The sequence below is a fragment of the Balaenoptera musculus genome, chromosome 6 (genome assembly GCF_009873245.2).
Source record: "Balaenoptera musculus isolate JJ_BM4_2016_0621 chromosome 6, mBalMus1.pri.v3, whole genome shotgun sequence".
NCBI classification, from domain to species: Eukaryota; Metazoa; Chordata; class Mammalia; order Artiodactyla; family Balaenopteridae; genus Balaenoptera; species Balaenoptera musculus.
Genome location: NC_045790.1, coordinates 82,777,945 through 82,798,142, shown reverse-complemented (window position 1 = coordinate 82,798,142; position 20,198 = coordinate 82,777,945). Strand labels below are relative to the sequence as shown.

At 47.6% G+C, this 20,198-nt stretch overlaps 1 protein-coding gene across 1 annotated transcript in view; it reads left to right on the top strand.

The window, feature by feature from the left end:
- The window catches only part of GABBR2 (gamma-aminobutyric acid type B receptor subunit 2), a 365,308-nt gene extending 347,371 nt beyond the window's left edge, over positions 1 to 17,937 (top strand). Inside the window, exons 14-19 of the mRNA XM_036854586.1 lie at positions 3,630 to 3,740; positions 6,005 to 6,229; positions 8,087 to 8,269; positions 8,670 to 8,799; positions 12,541 to 12,658; positions 15,322 to 17,937. Of these exons, the coding sequence (XP_036710481.1) occupies positions 3,630 to 3,740; positions 6,005 to 6,229; positions 8,087 to 8,269; positions 8,670 to 8,799; positions 12,541 to 12,658; positions 15,322 to 15,487 (933 nt within the window). The 3' untranslated portion in view covers positions 15,488 to 17,937. The remainder of the gene's footprint in view (positions 1 to 3,629; positions 3,741 to 6,004; positions 6,230 to 8,086; positions 8,270 to 8,669; positions 8,800 to 12,540; positions 12,659 to 15,321) is intronic.
- Positions 17,938 to 20,198: the final 2,261 nt, after the last annotated feature.

Genomic DNA, 20,198 nt, shown 5'->3' with positions numbered 1-20,198 from the left:
CAAACTGAGGGATATTCTACAAAATAAATGACCTGAAATATCAATGACATAACAGACTGAAGTAGACTGAGGTCTTTTTTTTTTTAATTGAGGTGTAATTGATGTTATGTTATGCCCATCTCTGCTGTGCAGCAAAGTGACTCAGTTATACACACATACACATGCATTCTTTTTAATATTCTTTTCCATTGTGGTTTACCCCAGGAGATTGGATATAGTTCCCTGTGCTATACAGTAGGACCTTGTTGTCATCCATTCTAAATGTAATAGTTTGCATCTACCAACCCCAAATTCCTAGTCCATCCCTCTCCCTCCCTCCCTTCCCCTTGGCAACCCCAAGTCTGATCTCTATGTCTGTGTGTCTGTTTCTGTTTCATAGATAAGTTCATTTGTGTCATATTTTAGATCCCACATATAAGTGATATCATGTGGTATTTGTCTTTCCCTTTCTGACTTCTTCACTGCATCCATGTTGCTGCAAATGGCATTATTTCGTTCTTTTTTATGGCTGAGTAGTATTCCATTGTATATATGTACCACATCTTCTTTATCCATTCATCTGTCGATGGACATTTAGGATGTTTCCATGTTTTGCCTATTGTAAATAGTGCTGCTATGAACATAGGGGTGTATGTATCTTTTTGAATTATAGTTTTTCCCAGGTATATGCCCAGGAGTGGGACTGCTGGATCATATGGTAATTCTATTTTTAGTTTTCTGAGGAACCTCCATACTCTTTTCCATAGTGGCTGCACCGACTGACATTGCCACAAGCAGTGTAGGAGGGTTCCCTTTTCTCCACACCCTCTCCAGCATGTTATTTGTAGACTTTTTTTTTTTAATCTTTGGTTGCGTTGGGTCTTCGTTGCTGCACGCGGGCTTTCTCTAGTTGCAGTGAGTGGGGGCTATGCTTCGTCGTGGTGCACGGGCTTCTCGTCACAGTGGCTTCTCTTGTTGCAGAGCAGGGGCTCTAGGTGCATGGGCTTAGTTGCTCTGAGGCATGTGGGATCTTCCCAGACCAGGGCTCGAACCTGTGTCCCCTGCATTGGCAGGCAGATTCTTAACCACTGTGCCACCAGGGAAGCCCCTAGACATTTTAGTGATGGCCATTCTGATCGGTGTGAGGTGGTACCTCATTGTAGTTTTGATTTGCATTTCCCTAACAGTGATGTTGAGCATCTTTTCACATGCTATTCGCCATCTGTATGTCTTTTTTTTTTTTTTAAGTATTTGTTTATTTATTTATTTATGGCTGTGTTGGGTCTTCGTTTCTGTGCGAGGGCTTTCTCTAGTTGTGGCAAGCGGGGGCCACTCTTCATCGCGGTGCGCGGGCCTCTATCGCGGCCTCTCTTGTTGCGGAGCACAGGCTCCAGAAGCGCAGGCTCAGTAATTGTGGCTCACGGGCCCAGTTGCTCCACGGCATGTGGGATCTTCCCAGACCAGGGCTCGAACCCGTGTCCCCTGCATTATTGGCAGGCAGATTCTCAACCACTGCGCCACCAGGGAAGCCCCTGTATGTCTTCTTAATAGATATTTTTCCAAAGGTCTTCTGCCCATTTTTTCATTGGGTTGTTTTTTTGCTGTTGAGTTGTATGAGCTGTTTATATATTTTGGAGATTAAGCCCTTGTCGGTCACATCATTTACAAGTACCTTCTCCCAGTCCATAGGTTGTCTTTTTGGTCCCCCCATCCCCACCCAGCAGCATGCAGGATCTTGGTTCTCTGACCAGGGATTGAACCCACGCCCTCTGCAGTGGAAGCACGGAATTTTAACCACTGGACCACCACAGAAGTCCCTATCTTTTCGGGGTTTTTTTGTTTGTCGTTTTTTTTTAATAATTGTTTATTTTTGGCTGCATTGGGTCTTCGTTGCTGCGCACAGGCTTTCTCTAGTTGCGGCGAGCAGGGGTACTCTTGTTGCGGCGCGCGGGCCTCTCATTGCAGTGGCTTTTCTTGTTGCAGAGCACGGGCTCTAGGCGCGCGGGCTTCAGTAGTTGTGGCTCACAGGCTCTAGAGCGCAGGCTCAGTAGTTGTGGCGCACGGGCTTAGTTGCTCCGCGGCACGTGGGATCTTCCCGGACCAGGGCTCAAACCCATGTCCCCTGCATTGGCAGGTGGATTCTTAACCACTGCACCACCAGGGAAATCCCTCTTTTCGTTTTTTTAATGGTTTCCTTTGCTATGCAAAAGCTTTTAAGTTTAATTAGGTCCCATTTGTTTATTTTTATTTCTACTGCTTTGGGAGACTGACCTAAGAAAACACTGGTATGATTTATGTCACAGAATGTTTTGTCTATGTTCTCTTCTAGGAGGTTTATGGTGTCATGTCTAACATTTAAATCTTAAGCCATTTTTAGTTTTTTGTGTGTGCATGGTGTGAGGGTGTGTTCTAACTTTATTGATTTACATGCGGCTGTCCAACTTTCACAGCACCACTTGCTGAAGAGACGTTTTCCCATTTTATATTCTTGCCTCCTTTGTCAAAGATTAATTGACTGTAGGTGTGTGGGTTTATTTCTGGGCTTGCTGAGGTCTTGAGATTGAAGGAGGAAGGGCTGATTCCAAGGCTGACTACAGACATGATAAGTAAATGCAATATATGGTCCTGGATTGGGTCCTTAAAGGACATTATTGGGCCAATTAGCAAAATTAAAAAATAGGTAGTGTATTAGATAATACACTGTATCAATGTTAAATTTCCTGAATTTGGTAGGTATATGTGGTTATATAAGAGAATCTCCTGTTCTTAGGAAAAACATGCTAGATATTTAGGGGTGAAGAAGGGCCAGGATGTCTGCAACTTACTCTCAAATAGTTCATTAAAAAAATATACCTACAGTATATATTTTTTCACTCCCTTGTTGTCTTTTTCTCCTCTTGCCACCATCTGGCTGATTCTCTCCTGGAGTTTCTCAGTTCAAATTCCTGAGAGAGAGAACGGTGCTTGGGTTGGATCCTCTCCACCACCCCTCTTTGGGCAGAGCACTTTGCACTAGGAAACCTCATAGGTCCCTGACAAGCCTCGGATTGGCTACCTAAGGTCAGGTGCCCACCCCTTGTCCAATCAACTCTGGCCCAGAGTGCATCATGTGGTACATAACACGGCTGCCACCACTGCTCCCTCCATGGAGGTGGTGGGCAAGAAGATCTCCTTCCTTAAAGGGGTTTGGCAGGCCCCGTGCTTGGTCTAGCCAGTAGATACTATCTCCCAGCTACCTGAGTTAATTCCAGAGACACCTGAAGGCCTCCACACCTAACTTTGTGCTTCATTCTCACCCTTACTCTTTTAACAAATGTTATAGAAAGATGCCTGCTCTGGGCCAGCTCTTGTGCTAGGTACTAGGGGCACAGAAGTGACCCAGTCCCTACTCCTGAGCTCTGACTCAAGCTGGAAATGCATGAAGAACTCAGATAACTGAAGGTCAGAGCTGAATCACGACCAACAAACAGAAGGCAGTCAACGCTGGTTGAGGCCTGAGTCCCATGGAACACAGAGATGGGGTCCAAAAGGCCTCCTGGATGGTAGCACTGGCTGTGGCTCATGGGAGGGAAAAGGGCTATGAAACAGGGACCTGGCTGCTGGGAGGGTGCCCAGTGCCATCCCTGGGTTTCTGTTTTCTCTTCGCACAGCCGGACCCGGCAGGACGGGACATCTCCATCCGCCCTCTCCTAGAGCACTGTGAGAACACCCACATGACCATCTGGCTTGGCATCGTCTATGCCTATAAGGGGCTTCTCATGGTAGGTGCAGAGCGGGAGGCAGAGTGGGGGAAATGCTTCTCTGTCAGAGCTCTCTCCTAAGCGCCTCCGTCAACATAAAAATAAACAGAGCCCCCAGGACTAAGCACTTGCTCTTTGCCAGTCTTGGTGCCTGGCACGTGTCATTTCAATCCCACAACAGTCACATGAGATAGGTACAAATAATGTCCCCATTTCACTGTGAGTGTGCCTCCCAGCTGCCACTGTCCTGCTCCCTGACAGCAGTCTGTTGGTACCCAGCGCACGTTCACATCCTGTGGGAGATGAGTGGAGAATCATCTCCATTTGGAGATGGGGGAAATCAGGCTCAGACAAGTTACATGATTTGCCAAAGGCCGCCTGGTAACCTCCAATTTCCAAACCCAATACTCTTTCCACTCCATTCATTTGTTATACACAGATCACATACCAAGCCCACCTCACACGACTGTGGAATTTCAAAGTTAGGAAGGACTTGAAAGGGCAGTCCCACCCAACCTTATTCTGGGTTGACCCTTGAATCTTCTCTCCACATCCTGTGCAAACCATGCCTGCAACTGCACCCTCCTCAGATCCTTCCACAGTGAAGTGAAGCTGCGATCGGCCTCTGTGGCAGAGAGGAGGCACACAGAGCCCCTGTGAGAGAGCAGGCATCTGGAGCACCCATCCAGCCCTGACGCACATTGCCAAGGGACCCCAGGCAGGCCATTTGGCCTTGCCTAGCCTCTGCTTCTTCCCCTCCAGCATGTGGAAAGCCATGCCCAGCTGTAGGATTGAAGGCACCGCACACGAAGGAACCAGCACGAAGCAAGCTTTCAACAGCGTGGTTTCCATCCCTCATGCAGTATCTGCTTCCTGGGCTTCTGGTTCCTATTTTAATTGGAATAAAAAACAATAATAAATCAGTCTGTGAGATAACACACTTAAAAGAGAGGAAAACAACTATGGTTGTAAAAAATACCAATTACAAAATAATTATTAACTTACTCTTATAACGGATGTAACAGTTTACAAAATGCTTTCACATCCATCCTCTCATTTCATCTGGACAGAAGCCCTGTGAGATAGTGTAGGCCCTTGGGATGATGTTACATGGTTCATGCAGGTGTTGGATGCCCCAGACTTCAGAGGTAAGGCCAGAGGGAAAGGAAGCCTTTGTAGGACAGCCTCCTGGAGGGGCTGGACCACAGCCGAAGCCCCTGCAGCGGTCAGCAGCTGTGGTCAGCTCTCCCTCCTGCCCACACCACCATTCTACCCAGCATTCCATCTGCACTTTCTCTGCAGCCTGCCCTCCCCTCAGACAACACATGATAGCTAAACCCTCTACACCCTACTTTACATCACATTTGACTTCTACCCTATTCATTTCTGTTGGAAATGTACTGGTTAGGAGTAGAGCTGCAAGTGACAGAAAACCCACAATAACAGTAGTTCTTAAAAAAGATAATTTCCTTCTCAGGTAAGCAAAAGGGCTGGTGTGGAGGCTACTAGAATCTGAGCTCCTTGCATCTTGTCTTCCTCATCTTCATCATACAGCTTCCACATCATGGTCTAAGATGACTTTATGGTCTAAGATGGCTGCTCAAGCTCCAGCCATCACATTCCACTCCATCTGCTAGGAAGGTGGAAGAGGAACAGCCTTTTCCTCTAAAGACACTTCCCAGAACTTGTACACACCACTTCCACCTACATGGCATTGTCTAGAACCCAATCATATGCCACACCTAGCTTCAAGGACAGCTAGGAAATGTAGTCTCTCTACTCTGGGTGGCTATGTGCATTGGGGGGGTCCCAGACACAGGGGCTCTGCCTGGTTTAACAGAAAAAAGACTAGCCTTAACTTCTAGAGACACAGTCCACTGTTGCCACCATATTGCTCTGTGGCCTTGGGCAAGCCCCTTCCTCTCTTTTGGGCCTTCAGGTTCTCTGTAGAGGGAGGGGATGTGGTTGAGATTGTGTCTGAAGTTCTTTCCCACTGTGGCCTCCTGTGGGTCTGTGTGTGAACCAGTGGTGGAGGTGAAGGAGGACCAGACAGTGTAACACCCCAGTCTGCATTTCCTTGGCAGGACTCAACCCAGGGCCACAAGTGGAGACAGATTGTGATATCCAGAAGACCTGGCCAGCAGCAAACCGCCAGCCTCCCTTCCCCCAAGCCCCCACTTCAGAGTAGGGAGGAGTAACAGAATAACCCTCAGTTCAGTAGCTTCTCAGAGCAGGAGTGTACGCCACCACCTGGTAATGACCGTCTTTTCTGTTCACCGTTCCAGTTGTTCGGTTGTTTCTTAGCTTGGGAGACCCGAAACGTCAGCATCCCCGCACTCAATGACAGCAAGTACATTGGGATGAGCGTCTACAACGTGGGGATCATGTGCATCATCGGGGCTGCCGTCTCCTTCCTGACCCGGGACCAGCCTAACGTGCAGTTCTGCATTGTGGCCCTGGTCATCATCTTCTGCAGCACCATCACCCTCTGCCTGGTGTTTGTGCCAAAGGTACGGGGCAGGTGCCAGCAATCCCCCCGGCTCACCACCCTGGCGTCTGGCCTCTGACTCCATCACAAGGGCAATGCTGTGTTTCTCCCACTTTCTACAAGTTTTATACACTTTTTTTTTTTTTTAATGATGAACACAATTCACATCACAGAAAGTTTGGAAAATGCAGAAAAGCAAAAAACCAGATTTTTCAGAAATCTCACATAGTCCTGCCACCCAAAAATAATCACTGTTAATGTTTTGGTTTGGTTTTTTACTGTTAATATTTTTGATGTGTTTCCTTCCAACCTCTTTTTTAATGGTTTAGGGCAGTGATGCTTTTTCAGATATAGCTGTAATTATAGCACACTTTGCAATTTGCCTTTTTAACTTAACTTTTGCCCTTTGTATCTTCCCACATTCATAACCATTGTTGAGGGGAAGTTCCATAATTTACTCAACCACTTGATCCCTGATTGGTGAACATTACAGTTGTTTCCAGATTTTTTATATTATAAATGAACTTTTTTTTCTACATAATACATTTTCCTTGTTTCCGATTCTTCCCTTAAGGTAGAGTCACAGTAGTAGTATTAGTGGGTCAAAAGGAATAACCATTTTTAACAACCACTTACGTTTTTCATTCGTCTGAAGGGCTGACCTGAGAGATATTTTCCAAACATTATCCTACCCAGCAGTGGGCAGGTGAATCAGAGGCCTTGACCCCTGCAGTTGGCTGATCTGTGTAGAGGAAAACCTGACCTTCATGGGTCTCAAGAGTAAAAGAAGCAGCAGGAAACAGAGGTAGTTGAGAAGTCATTGACCCAAGTTAGGGAGTGTCTGCCTTAGAGAAAGGGGAGAGGAGAGATTGCTGGGGGTCCCATGGCTCCTCCAGCCTCCTGGGCCCCCAGTCAGTCCCTAAGCAGTGTCAGCTCTGCTCTAGAACACCTCTGGCATACACTCCCTCCTTTAGTTGTCAACACTTTCCCAGGCTCCAGGCTCACACTACAGCTTCTCTGCCTGCATTCTGACTTCCTCTCCACCCTGTAAAAGATGCCAGATGATTCTAAGCCCAGCTCTGACGGGGTCACTCTGCTTTGTCACCCTTGATAGCTCCTCACTGCCTTCCTGGCTCCAGGATCAATTCCCCGACACTGGGCTGGCTTTCAGGACCATTGGATCTCCTTGTCTCCCCAAGAGAACTCTGTCCACCATCCAACTGCCCTTCTCTATAAGTGCCCTGAGCCCTAGGCCTCCCTGCATTTGCATATGCCATTTCTTCCCCCTGGACTTCCTTTACCCTCACCATCCTTCCAGACCCTCCACAGACCCCAGCCCAGGCCCAGGGCACCGTGGTGAGCACTCTGCCCTGGATGCCTCTGGCCTGGTGAAGATCCTTCCTCCATCCCTGCCCCTCGCCTCTGAACCATAGGTCCTGGTGGACAGAGGCCGTGGCCATGGTTCTAACAAGCACAAGCCTTCACTTTCCTCCCATTGTCTTCACAGCTGTCACCTACAGCTGTTTATTTTCTACGTGGAGCTAGGCCTAAGGCAGAGTGAGGCTCAGCTGGAGCTAGGCCTAAGGGGCCCTGGGTGGCCTCTGCAGGATAGCTGGGATGCAGGTGGAATCAGGATCAGGAGACCAGACATCTAGTGGCAAGGAAGAAAACCGAGACTCTGCAAGGGGAAGGGGGCTGCCCAAGGGCATACACAAACGAGGGACAGAAACAAGTCTGAGCCCAGGGCTCCAGACTCCCAGCCTGTGTCGTTCCTGGGGCCCCATGTTGCCTCCAGCGCAGGACCCGCTGGAAGCAGCTGCATGGGCATGGGAGGAAGGGCCCCAGGGTCCTCTTTTCAGCCCCACCTTTGTCCTTACAGCTCATCACTCTGAGAACAAACCCAGACGCAGCAACTCAGAACAGACGATTCCAGTTCACTCAGAATCAGAAGAAAGAAGATTCTAAAACCTCCACCTCAGTCACCAGCGTGAACCAAGCAAGCACGTCCCGCCTAGAGGGCCTGCAGTCAGAAAACCATCGCCTGCGAATGAAGATCACAGAGGTACCTCCCACAGCACTGGTCGCCAGGGCCCCATCCTCCCATGAGTCCCTCTGCCCTGTGCAGGCACTTTCTGGGCTGCCGCTCCCCACCACGTCCCCTCTAGAGCATCCCCACATCATGGCTGTGTAGTCCCATCTACCGTCGTTATGGCTGCAAGAACCGGGAGAAGCATAAACTAGACAGAGACGGTTTGTCAGAATCTGACAGGAGTTTATTACCCACCTGGCCCAGGCTCTGGGGTCCAGCAATGCCCGATTCAAGACATCCTCAGAAAGAAAGGAGTTCTTAAAGATTTGTGATTATACTAGTGAGTTGGGAAAACTCAGTTTTCCACCTGGGGCCAGGCCAGGGCAGGGGCTGGGCCGGGCGCTCTGACTCAGCTGGAGCCTTTGTTTTCTAGCTGGACAAAGACTTGGAAGAGGTCACCATGCAGCTACAGGACACACCAGAAAAGACCACCTACATTAAACAGAACCACTACCAAGAACTCAACGACATCCTCAACCTGGGGAACTTCACTGAGAGCACAGGTAGGAGGAGGTGGGACCCCTGGGTATGAGACACCAGCCATCCATTTTACAGATGAAGAAACTGAGGCTCAGAGAGAGGGGTGGGGCAGGTCTGAAGTCACACAAACCAAGCTGGAGTATCTGGAACCCACGTCTTCTGAGCACAGTTCAGTGTTTGTTTGGAGCCCCACCTGGGGATCCACCTATGCACGGGGCTTCTTTTTCTCAGTCCCTTGGGCTCCAGTTCCATGTGTACCCCACATGGCCAGCATTCCCAGCGTTCTGACTGGGGGCACATTGTTCTTAGTGAATAATGTACCCGAACTTCTTCCAACATTTCACAGTTTCACACACCTCATCAACGTACAGGAAAGGAATAGTAAGATGACATGACGTTTGATCCCACCAACCACTTGGGAAATAATACAGTCCATTTTTTGCCTACATTTAGGCAAAATTTTAAAAAGATTACCAGTGTTGATAAGAGCGTATGGAAATGGACACTCTCCTGCAATGTTTTGGAAGTCGGTCTGGCACTCTCCAAATGTCTGGTGTTAAGCCCCTTGACTAGCAATTCCCCTAGCAGGAGGCTTCCCCTGGAAAATAATCCCACAGGGTCAAAGGTGTAGACACATAGTGCTTATCATAACACTACTTGTAGGTGAGAAAAGCTGGAATTAACATGTTCGTCATTTGGAGTGGTTTCATGAATTATGATACAGCAAAACAAGGCATATAATACAGCTATTAAAAAGTGAGGTGCATCTCTTTGTACAGATATGGAAAGATCTCTAAATGAGAAAAGCAGTATGAAGACCAGCATTATGATACACACAATATGCACACACATGTATGTGTATATGTGTGTGTGTGTGTAAGTGCATTTTTTAAAAGGTCTGGTAGAACAAACACCAGATTGTTAACAGTATCCACCTGTGGGAAAGGGACAATATGTGTGGAGAGTGGGTGAGAAGGGATTCTTTTATGTTTCATTTTATATACTTCTCTACTGTTTGCATCTTATCATTAGCATATATTCATTAATTTTATAAAATTTGTTTAAATCAATGAAAAATCTTTAGTTTCTTTTATTCTTATTACATAAGTATTTTATTATAAAAGCAATATTATAAAATTCTTATTATATTAGATGTTGATTGTTTAAAAATGTCTAGAGTCAGATAAGTAACAAGGAAGTTGAAAGAAAAAAAAGTATTCCTGATTATTTTAGTATCTAGTAAAGGTGGGCATTTCAAATTAGTGGAGAAAAATGAATTATTCAACAAATTTCATTGGGATAAATGGGTAGCCATCTGGAAAAGAATAAAGTTAGATCCTTACCTCACAACTTACACAAAAATAAATTCCAGATGGATAAAAGATTTAAATATAAAAAGTGAAAACCATGAATGTACTAGAAGAAAGCATAGGAGAATTTCTTTTGTAATCTCAGCAGGAAGGAAACCTTTTCAGTTTGATGCAAAACAGAGACACCATAAAAAAAAAGTTGATGAATTTAAATACAAAGGAAATTTTGTTAACAATGTGAAAGCCATCATAAGTACAGTCAAAAAATCAAACAAACTAAGCCAAAAAATATTATCTCAGGTAATAAGCTTATTCCCTTATATAAAAAGAAATTATATGTAATTATATACAAAGTATATATAACTATATACAAACTAATAAGAAAAAGACCAACAAACCAAAAGAAAAATGGGCAAAAGAGTTCTCATTAAAGTAAATAAAAGTGGTGCTTATGTTTATGAAAAGATGCTCAGTCCCCCTCCTAATTAAAGGAATGCAAATTAATTTGCAGTGAAATGCCATTTTTACCTATAAGACTAACAAAGATCAGAGATCAAAAAGTTGCTGAGAGTGGGAGGCAACAGGTGGCGAAACACTGCTGCCTGAGATAGAAATTGTTCTGACCCAGCAACTCCAATTTGGGAATTTATCCTAAGGATATACAGTCAACTCTCATTACTCACGGTAATCGCGTTCTACAAAGTCCCTGTGAACCGTGAATTCCTAGGGGAGACACAGGGTTAGGTTCCTGCAAGCCTCTCCCAGGTGGACATTTTCATCAACTGATCAATACATAATTTTGTTTTATGTGTGTTTCTACTGGAAGACACCTTGTTTAATATACATTGTTGATTCATTAACACTGAACTCATAGTCAACAGCACTGTAACTCATATCTGAACGACACATCTAACACACATTTTCTCCATCTGGCACATCACGGCTTAGGAGAACAATGGACAGCACTTCAGCACTAGGCTTGGGAGCCATTTTAAACAGCGAAAGCACCAACACAACGCACAAAAATGTGAAAAACGTGGTACTTCATAGACCACAATAAGGATACTTATTTATAATATGAGGTAAAACGAGAAGGCAGAGCCTTGTTCAACCTCAGCTGGGAGAGCGACTCAGATTTTTGATGCTCTGTGTGTGTTATCGAATGACAGTGAAAGCACCACGAGTATTGACTCTAGGGTTACAAATAAATTTTAGCAAGTAGGCGAGTTCACACACACAAAATCTGTGAATGAAGAGGATTGACTGTATTCACATGGTTGCAAAATGACACACATATAAGGTTGCCCTAACCCTAACCCTGCAGCAGAAAAAGAAAAGCCTGCGCACGGGCTTTCTCTAGTTGCGGCGAGCGGGGGTACTCTTCATTGTGGTGCACAGGCTTCTCATTGCAGTGGCTTCTCTTGTTGCGGAGCACAGGCTCTAGGCACGCGGACTTCAGTAGTTGTGGCTCGAGGGCTATAGAGCGCAGGCTCGGTAGTTGTGGCACACGGGCTTAGCTGCTCTGCGGCATGTGGGATCTTCCTGGACCAGGGCTTGAACCCATGTCCCCTGCATTGGCAGGCGGATTCTTAACCACTGTGCCACCAGGGAAGCGCAACACCCATACTCTTTTCCAAACCAAATGAATCCAGATCTCTTAGGTGGGGGCCATGTTTTTATATTTCATATTTCTTTAGTTCTCTCCAGGTGGTTCTGAAGCACAAAGATGGTTGAGAGCATCATGTTTTGTGGCTACACAGTATTTCTGTGAATGGAGGCCCCATACGTACATATTAGTATGTAACTAATCCATTATTACCGGACAAATTCGGGTTAGTTTCAACTTTCTGATATTGTAAACAATGTGGATTTGAACATCTTGTATATATTTTCACAAACATCCTTAATTATTTCTTTGGGATAGTTCCTGAAAGTAGAAATTCTGGGTAAAAGACATACTTTTTATTGTGTTTGATGCTTATTGACAGTACCTGCCAGAAAGATTATGCCGGTTTATACTCCCACCAGCAGTTTACTATTATTATTCTTTTTAGACTTAGCAATCTTATGGAAAATATACCTTGGAGTTTTTTTTTCTTTGTCATTATATTCCTAATGCACCCGTGAAAAGGACCTTCATATTAGAACCTCTCATTTCTAAGTTATGTTGCCTACATTGGTCGACTCGATTCCCTTTTTTTCTTGGAGAAAGGGAGGTCCCAGGGCACACCATCCACATCCCCAGCACGCCACTTCCATCCCTGGACAGGTGCTTCTCGGCTCCCTGCCTTGGTCTCAGGAGAGTGGCTCAGGGACCATGGCTTAGAGAACACAAAGGGAAGATGGGCTCTTTTGCATTCTCTCTCCTTGGGCAGTATCCTAAAAATGACTGCATTGTTGATTTTTAAAAATTAAGTTAACAGAATTATTGCAGTATTGTTGTTTTGCATTCAGATGGGGGAAAGGCCATTTTAAAAAACCACCTCGATCAAAATCCCCAGCTACAGTGGAACACGACAGAGCCCTCTCGAACATGCAAAGATCCTATAGAAGATATAAACTCCCCAGAACAGTAAGTACCTTCTCCTTCAGAACTACTGCCCAAGACTACATTCCTCCTACACAAGAGTTTACATTTGGCACCATGTTTTCACATGCATTACTTTATTTGAACTCTACAGTAATCTCATGATGCAGGTCAAATTACACTGCTTATTTTACACATAAGAAGACTAATATTCAAAGAGGGGAGGTGACTTGCCAAAGCTTACCAGTTGCTAAATGCAGGAGATGATAGGATTTGAACTTGGGTCTCTCCAACATCAAATCCCATGTTCTCTGCCTTTGTTACATATAAAATGAATACATTTACTTAACACCAATTTACTGAGACCTACTATGTATCAAGCACAGCACTGAAGAAAACAGACAAAAATCCTTCCCTTCATGGAGTTTACATTCTATCTGGGAAGACAATAACTTAACAAAAAAGCAAAAGCTAGTATGTTAAATGATAGGGGCTTTGGAGAAAAACTAAGCAGGGAAGGAGTTAGGGAGTATAATTGTACACAGGGAGGTCAGAGCAAACTTGGTGAGGTGACATCTAAGTAAAGACCTTGACATCTCCAGTAGCTTTGTCCCTACTGGCAGTTTTTAGTTCTTCCCAGTTTACAGCGGATTAGAAGCAGCAATGAGAAATGTCAGCTCTGAAACTTGTTCCCTGGGAAGTGACAACAAGGGGAGAGGAACCAGCAAAGGGAGCCCAATCACCAACTGCAGTGTCATTTGGGGCCATTTAGTCTTAGAACTAATAGCCTCTCAACCCAATTAGCTCCAGGGCCTCGCAGCTGACAGTCCAGTATAATTACTGATGGTTACATGGCATTCATCAGTGGTCTACCTATTAGTTCCCTGCATTACAGTGCAAGCACCTTGAGGGTAAGGTTTAAGTCCTTCCTGTGTCCCTTGGACTGAACACAGCTTCCAGCACTGAGTAGGTTTTTGGCAATGAATTAATGAAAAGGCAAACAGGATCCCAGCAGACAGCAGAATGTGTGGCTCTGACAACCACACGCAGATGCCCACCCTGCCCGGGATGCTCAGACAGAACACCCTTTCCCAGGTCAAGTTCATTCTTCAGCTCCCCATTTTCCTGGAGTCTGCCAACACCAATGACATTACACAAGCTCAACTTTAATTTCCAAATGAAGTCTCCAACACACTAATCTCTCATGAGCACCTGGGAAGGGTCTCTTGGGAGAAGCCCTTCTGGCCAGCAGGTCCTTAGGGAGTGGGGGCAGCACTGCATCTGTCCCCATCCATCTCAGAACCCCACCAATGCATACACCCCAGGCCGCACCCTGGTGGGCTGAGGCAGCCCCTGTGAGTTGATTTGCCACCCCACAAAGCACTGTGGTTCAACAGAAGAAGCAAGAGTCACACCTTCCCCAGTTCTGGTTGTTTCTGTGAGCAAGTTACACAAACTCTGTACCCTTCTCTCATCTTTATAATGGGAACAGCAGTGCTTCTTTTGCCTATTGGGTTTTGTGAAGGTCTGGGGTTTTTCCCACCTGAGTGGCCAGGCCTGGAGGACACAAAGAGGCCTAAGAGTTCAGGGAATGCAGCTTCCCAGATGCAGTGGGATACTGCACGAAACACAGCCGAGCAGGGGAGCAGTGGCCTGGGCACATCCGCCAAAGCAGCCTTCACAACAAATAAGGTGATTTACTCTCCTGCCTGCTGGTCGTGAGGACTGATGAGAAGGTAAGCGGAAGGGTGTGGCGGTGAGCAGGTAGTCAGAAGGCTGCTCCCTTTTCACTCCGCTCCTCCATCAGTCCTGTTTACCCAGCCCCTGACTCAGCCCGGCCTCAGATTTTTTTCTGGCTGCCTTTCTGGGAATTTACCAGAAATTCCATTTTCTGGGGGCACAGAGAAGGAAGGAGCTCACTCTCTGACGGGGATAGCACAAAAACGATGACATTTAAACTGGATCTTAAAGGGAAGGCAGTCATCAGATGGGAAAGCAGAGGAAGAGCTATCTAGGCCGGGGAAACAGCATGTGCAGAGGCATGGAAGATTGCCCGTAAGCAGGGTTTTAGGGGAAACTAGCCACCAGAGGGTAAGGTTTCTGGGGAGAGCGGGTAGAAGGTTCACCTGGAGAATTTGACAAGAGGCAGATCTTGGGGAGCCCTGAATGCCCCATCCCAGTGTTGGAGAGAAAACGCTAGTCCCCAAAGAAGCCGAAAGACCAGGAAGGAACCTTTTGGAATTGGCCCAGCAAGAGGGACTGAGGTCCTGGACAAGAGACAGTGGCACCGAAGCCAATGAGGAAGGACAGAGCAGCTGAGAAGCCTTTCAGGGATGGAGCCCAAAGCCAAGGCCATTCGGGGACTGGCAAGAGTAGCGAATGAGAGCTGTCTGTGTTGGCAGCAAAGCCCTGTTCGAAGGGCAAGGCCTTATTCTTAAAAATCACTGGAAGCTCGAGAAGCCTGCCTCCTCCTTGCTGCCGTTGCTCTGGTTATTCCTGGGGCAGCAGCTGGCACAGGCAGGCCTGCATTAAACACCTGCCAGATGGATGAGTGGTTAGATGACAGGATGGACAGATCCTGGATTCAGAGAGAACTTAGCTTCTTAGCACCACCATCAGTGTCTTAGCCAAAGCGAATCCAAGGGCCTTCCTAGTGAGCAGCCTGCTAGCCTTCACTAACACCCCCCTTCCTTCTCTCCCTGCCACAGCATCCAGCGCCGGCTGTCCCTCCAGCTCCCCATCCTCCACCACGCCTACCTCCCGTCCATTGGAGGCGTGGACGCCAGCTGTGTCAGCCCCTGCGTCAGCCCCACCGCCAGCCCCCGCCACAGACACGTGCCACCCTCCTTCCGAGTTATGGTCTCGGGCCTGTGAGGGCGGGAGGCCTGGGGCCGGGGCCTCCCCCGCGACGGAACCACACGGAGCAGAGGCATCTGCTACAGGAACCCTGTCAGCTCTGGCCGCGGAGAAGCTGGCGCCACGGCTGGCCTTGCGGGACTGCTCGGATGGCACGGAGTGCACAGGATGGGGGGCACTTGGCACCTGACCTCGCGCCTTATTTGTGAAGTTTTTATTCTTTCACAAAGAAGAGGAATGAAAATGACTTCTTCCTTAATGTCTGCAAAGGAGGAGGAGCTAGGATATTTGAAACTTGGCAAAAAAAAAATCCTAGACAAGGAGAAAGTCACTAGAACTACAGCTAGAAGTCACTGAGTGGCCCTGAGCAGCCTTGAGAAGAGGCGAGGGGCTTCTGGAGAAACCGCCTCTGCCTCTGCACACATGCCACCGGCTGTGGCCCCCCAGGCCAGCCCTTCTCCCCTCTGGGGAAGGAGGTGGGCGGGGCAGCCAGGCTCCCAGCTGCCAGTCCAGCCAACCCCAGCCTTCCTGGAACAGGGAGTCTGCAGGGAGGGCAGCCGGGCACAGCTGTGCGGGCCGAGGGCTGGGGTACCGGAGCAGGCTGACTCGCATGCCTCCCGGTGGGACCTTACTCTCTGATAAATGCCACACATTAATACAATAACACCCGTTCCGGGACCGTGGGGATTTAGGGCACGTCACTGCAGACACACTCTGCAGCGTTCACCCACAGTCAGCCGTGCACCCACCACGTCGGCCATGTCCTCGTGTTCGTATCAGGTGTTCCCCGTAATAAGGGGGGCACCCGAGCTAATCATAGAATGTCTGTTCCCAGCAAACACGATAAAGAAAGATTGTGCACTTTAACCTCTCTCATCAGGGCCCAAGGGCTGGCTGGGGTTTTGTTTTGTTTTTTTCCACTGACTTTGTTTCTGACCAAAGTGAATCGGGGGCATCTGCGAGAAGACATCCCTGTAAGGGGGGAGAGAGTTGCTAGCTGAGGGCTTCCCTTAACTTCCAGAAGGCAGCCTTCATTGGGACAAGCCGGCAAGCTCTGCCCTTGGGGGTCCCAGGGGTGATCAATCAGCACACTGATTCTCATTCATAAGATCACTCTTCCCTTTTAAACGAACCCCAAAGAGCACTGGCCTGGGAGTCACACAGACCTGGGTTCAAGCCCTTGCTCCACTGCTAACTCCCTCCATGACCTTGGGCAAGTCACTTGTGTCTCTCTGAGCCTCAGTTTCCCCTCTCTAACAAATTGGGGTTGAAATAACACCTGTCCTGCCCTACCTCACAGGGTCACTCTGAAGATCAAAACTTGATCTCATCCAGGAAAGCTTCATACCAAACAGTGAAGCGGCCCTGACCCATGAGGTATCAGGATGACCATGACCTTCAGCCCTCAGGACAGACGGGGCTGTGGCCCAGAGAAACTCCCAGCACAGCCCTCTACCAGGATCCACCTGGCTGGAGAGAGGTGGATCCCGATGATTTCTGTGACATTCCTGGGACAGGTTCATTTGCTAAAGAAAGGCCTGAATGACAATGTCCCGGACGTCTGCACAACTGAGCGGTCGCTCAACTCCCTAAAGAAACCTAATGGCAGCTTCAACAGGCAGGCAATAATCTCTTCCCAGACCACTAAAGTCAGGAATACAGTGTTGTCACCACCAGGGTTTGACAAAAGGGCCCACGGGAATCTTACCATCGCCAACATTTCAAAACACCCTATTTCACGTAGCATAGAGTTCCCCTCCCCTCCCCCAAAGAGAGGTTATGGAGGTACTGTAGCTTTTAGGGGAAAAAAAAATGTTAACACATCACAGGTCAAGTTGAAGTCACTGTCTGTTTAGGCACTAAAAATCGGTGTTGTCACTCACTGTGTACTACAGTATTTACTTGCTTTCTTGATTTCACCAAACCAGATTTAATTTAAAGGACCACATTAATTTTTCAAAGGGAAAGAAACAATTCATTGTACATAATGTATACACACACACAAAAACAATACCTGTAGAAATATTAATCCAGCATAGCAGGAAAGAAAAAAAGAAACAAAAGTACTGGACAGTCAGAGGTGAGTGTGTGCATCTGTGACCCACTGTGACTCCTGAGCGTGCACAGTCTTCTAGGTTAACCCACACAGTACATTCTCTGTCTTAATGATACTGTAGGTTCACCTGTTGTTTTTTTTTAATTTCCCCACAAATAACAAGACCCACAGAAGTGACTCTAGCTATTTAACGGTTCTGTCCTTTTATATGCAGCAAATACACCGTACACTTCCGAAGAGGCTTCAGCCTGAAGGTGTTTTCCAATGATGTTAGTGCACAAACGCTTTAAATTAGACTGGAACTGCCAGAATCAAATGTAAATGAGGAATTTCTCGTACCCCTATTGCATGGTATCAATTTTTAATAAATTGTTGCAAATTTGTTTTTATGAATAAAAGGAAGAAAACTGTTGTCTTTAATGCCTACTCTTCCCAAAACGCAGGTCAAATCAGGCCATATTCTCCTGCTAAGAAACTCAGGGAAAGGCTCTGTGGGGGCGCCTGCTCAGCATGGTCCCTTCCTTCCGAAGCTGCCTTCCCCTGGCTTCTGCAGGCAGTAACAGAGCAGCCTGTTACCATGTGGTGATAGATCCAGGGGTGAGAACCTGACCTGAGCTGGGCCAGTAAGTCCCTTCCCCATGCAGAGAAATTAGCCACGAAAGAGAAAAATGAAGCCAGCACAGAGAAACAGGATCAAGAGATGGGTCCTGATGGTGTCCAAGCACCGGGTCAGCTGTTCCTGAAAGCCAGCAGCACCCTCGTCTTTCCCGTGCTGGGATGTTCAGACCTTCCTCAGATTCTCAGTTCTCCCAATAAATCACCCTTTTTGCCTAGGTTAGTTCAAGTTCAGTTCCCATCAGTTGCAACCAAAAGGTTTCTGACCAGTCTAGAACGCTCACTGCCTCCCCAGGCCCGACTCCCCGCCTCCCCAGCCCTGAGTCCAGGCCATGACAGCCTCTGGAGACTTGGTCTCATGCTCCTTCCAAACTCATCACCCTCCTCCCCCGGACCCCATAGACTGTTTACACTTCCTCCACTGCACTGGGCCCTCAGCCTGCAGCTCCATCTCAAGTCCACCCCATCCTTCAACGTCCCATCCAAAACCACCTCTTAGTTCCCCCGACTTGAAATCCTCTCTTCCACTGTCCCTCTCTCACCACACCGGGTAAAGGCTCACACTGGCCCTTCCTCTCCACCCCAGACAATGAGCTCCCCAAGGATAGGAGTCACATCTACTTCCTCGCTGTCCCACCCAGCATCAGGCCCTCCCACTGGCTCAGAACAGTCCTTGATGAGGCTTTTGCAGAGTTAAACGTTTTGGCTGAGGCATGTCCATATTGGTTTCCGGGTCTGGAAGACAGAGCGAGGCCAGAGTGGCCAAAATAGGGCAGGGAGGCCTGAAGCCATGTGACTAGGTGTGAGCCCCAGAAATGGGGGGCTGGACCCATAGACTTCACTAGAAGGCTGGTCCCAGTCTAGAGTTTCCTAGTACACAGGGTCCTCAGTGGTGAGCCTCCTGAATACTGACCACCTTTTAGACAGCCCTCCTATGGGATATAGGATGTTCAAGGGTGGGGAACAGGTCGAACAAGGTAAGGAACTTACCCAAGGTCACCTAGTGAGTCATGGCAAGGGCAGGAACAGAACCAGAATCCTGATTGGTCTTCCTTCTCGACCTGACCTAGACTCACAGAAATTAAGAGCTAAGAAGGAACTTTGGGGTCATCTTGTCCAACCCCTCACTTTACAGGTGGCGCAAGTGAGGCCCAGTGACAGGAGCCAAGGTCGACCTGAAGGTCCTGAGAGGGCAGGCATGGAACCTGGATTTCCTGGCTTTAAGATCCAGCTCCTTCCTCACGCTTGACCCAGAACTACAGGTAGAACAACCACAGCAGGGAGACATTTCTCCACCACCTCAGGTTCTTGAGAAATCTTCCTATTTTCCCACTAAATATGGAATCAACTGATAAAAAATTTGGTCTTTCCTCTGAACACACCTGAAAAAGAGAAATGCCCACAGGGCTGAAGAAAATGCTCATCACCATCATCAGTAGAGTTCTGCATGCCTTGCTTGGCCTTGGGGAACAGGTGTGTGGTAACAGAAGTCTAAAGGAAAGGACCCAAGAGCAGCGGGCACTTAATTCTTTCACATAGGGTTCTCTTTGTCTTCCTTTGGTTATGATTGGCTTATTTCTGAGGTAAAACTAAAATAAAGACTATTTCCCAGCCTCAAAGAGAGGCAATCTGGAGTTGAAGCCCTTTGAGAAAGTGCTGCTTGGTGGTCTCCTCACCCTGTGCTGTGCAGACAACTCTGGGATCTGCTCTGAAGGAAGATGGGAAGAGGTTTCTAGAAACAGGGAACCTGGGGCACCAGCCAGAGCCCTGACCTTCCAGGCAGTTCCCCACGCTCAGCAGTCTCCTCTCTACAAGGATCTTCCTGGGACCTGACTCTAGAGGCTTAGAAGCCAGTGACACGGAGAGGAGGTGGTGCTGGGTTAAAAAAAAAAAAAAAAACACCAGTGGTCACTGGCTGCTCTGCGGGTCCATCCTGTTCCTGCCCCTCCCCTGGCAGCACAGCCCTGCTTGTTACGGGAGGAGAGGGACCTATGGGAGGGAATCTGGAGGGACCATCCTTGCTCCCATCCCTACACACAGGGATTGGCTCAAAGATGT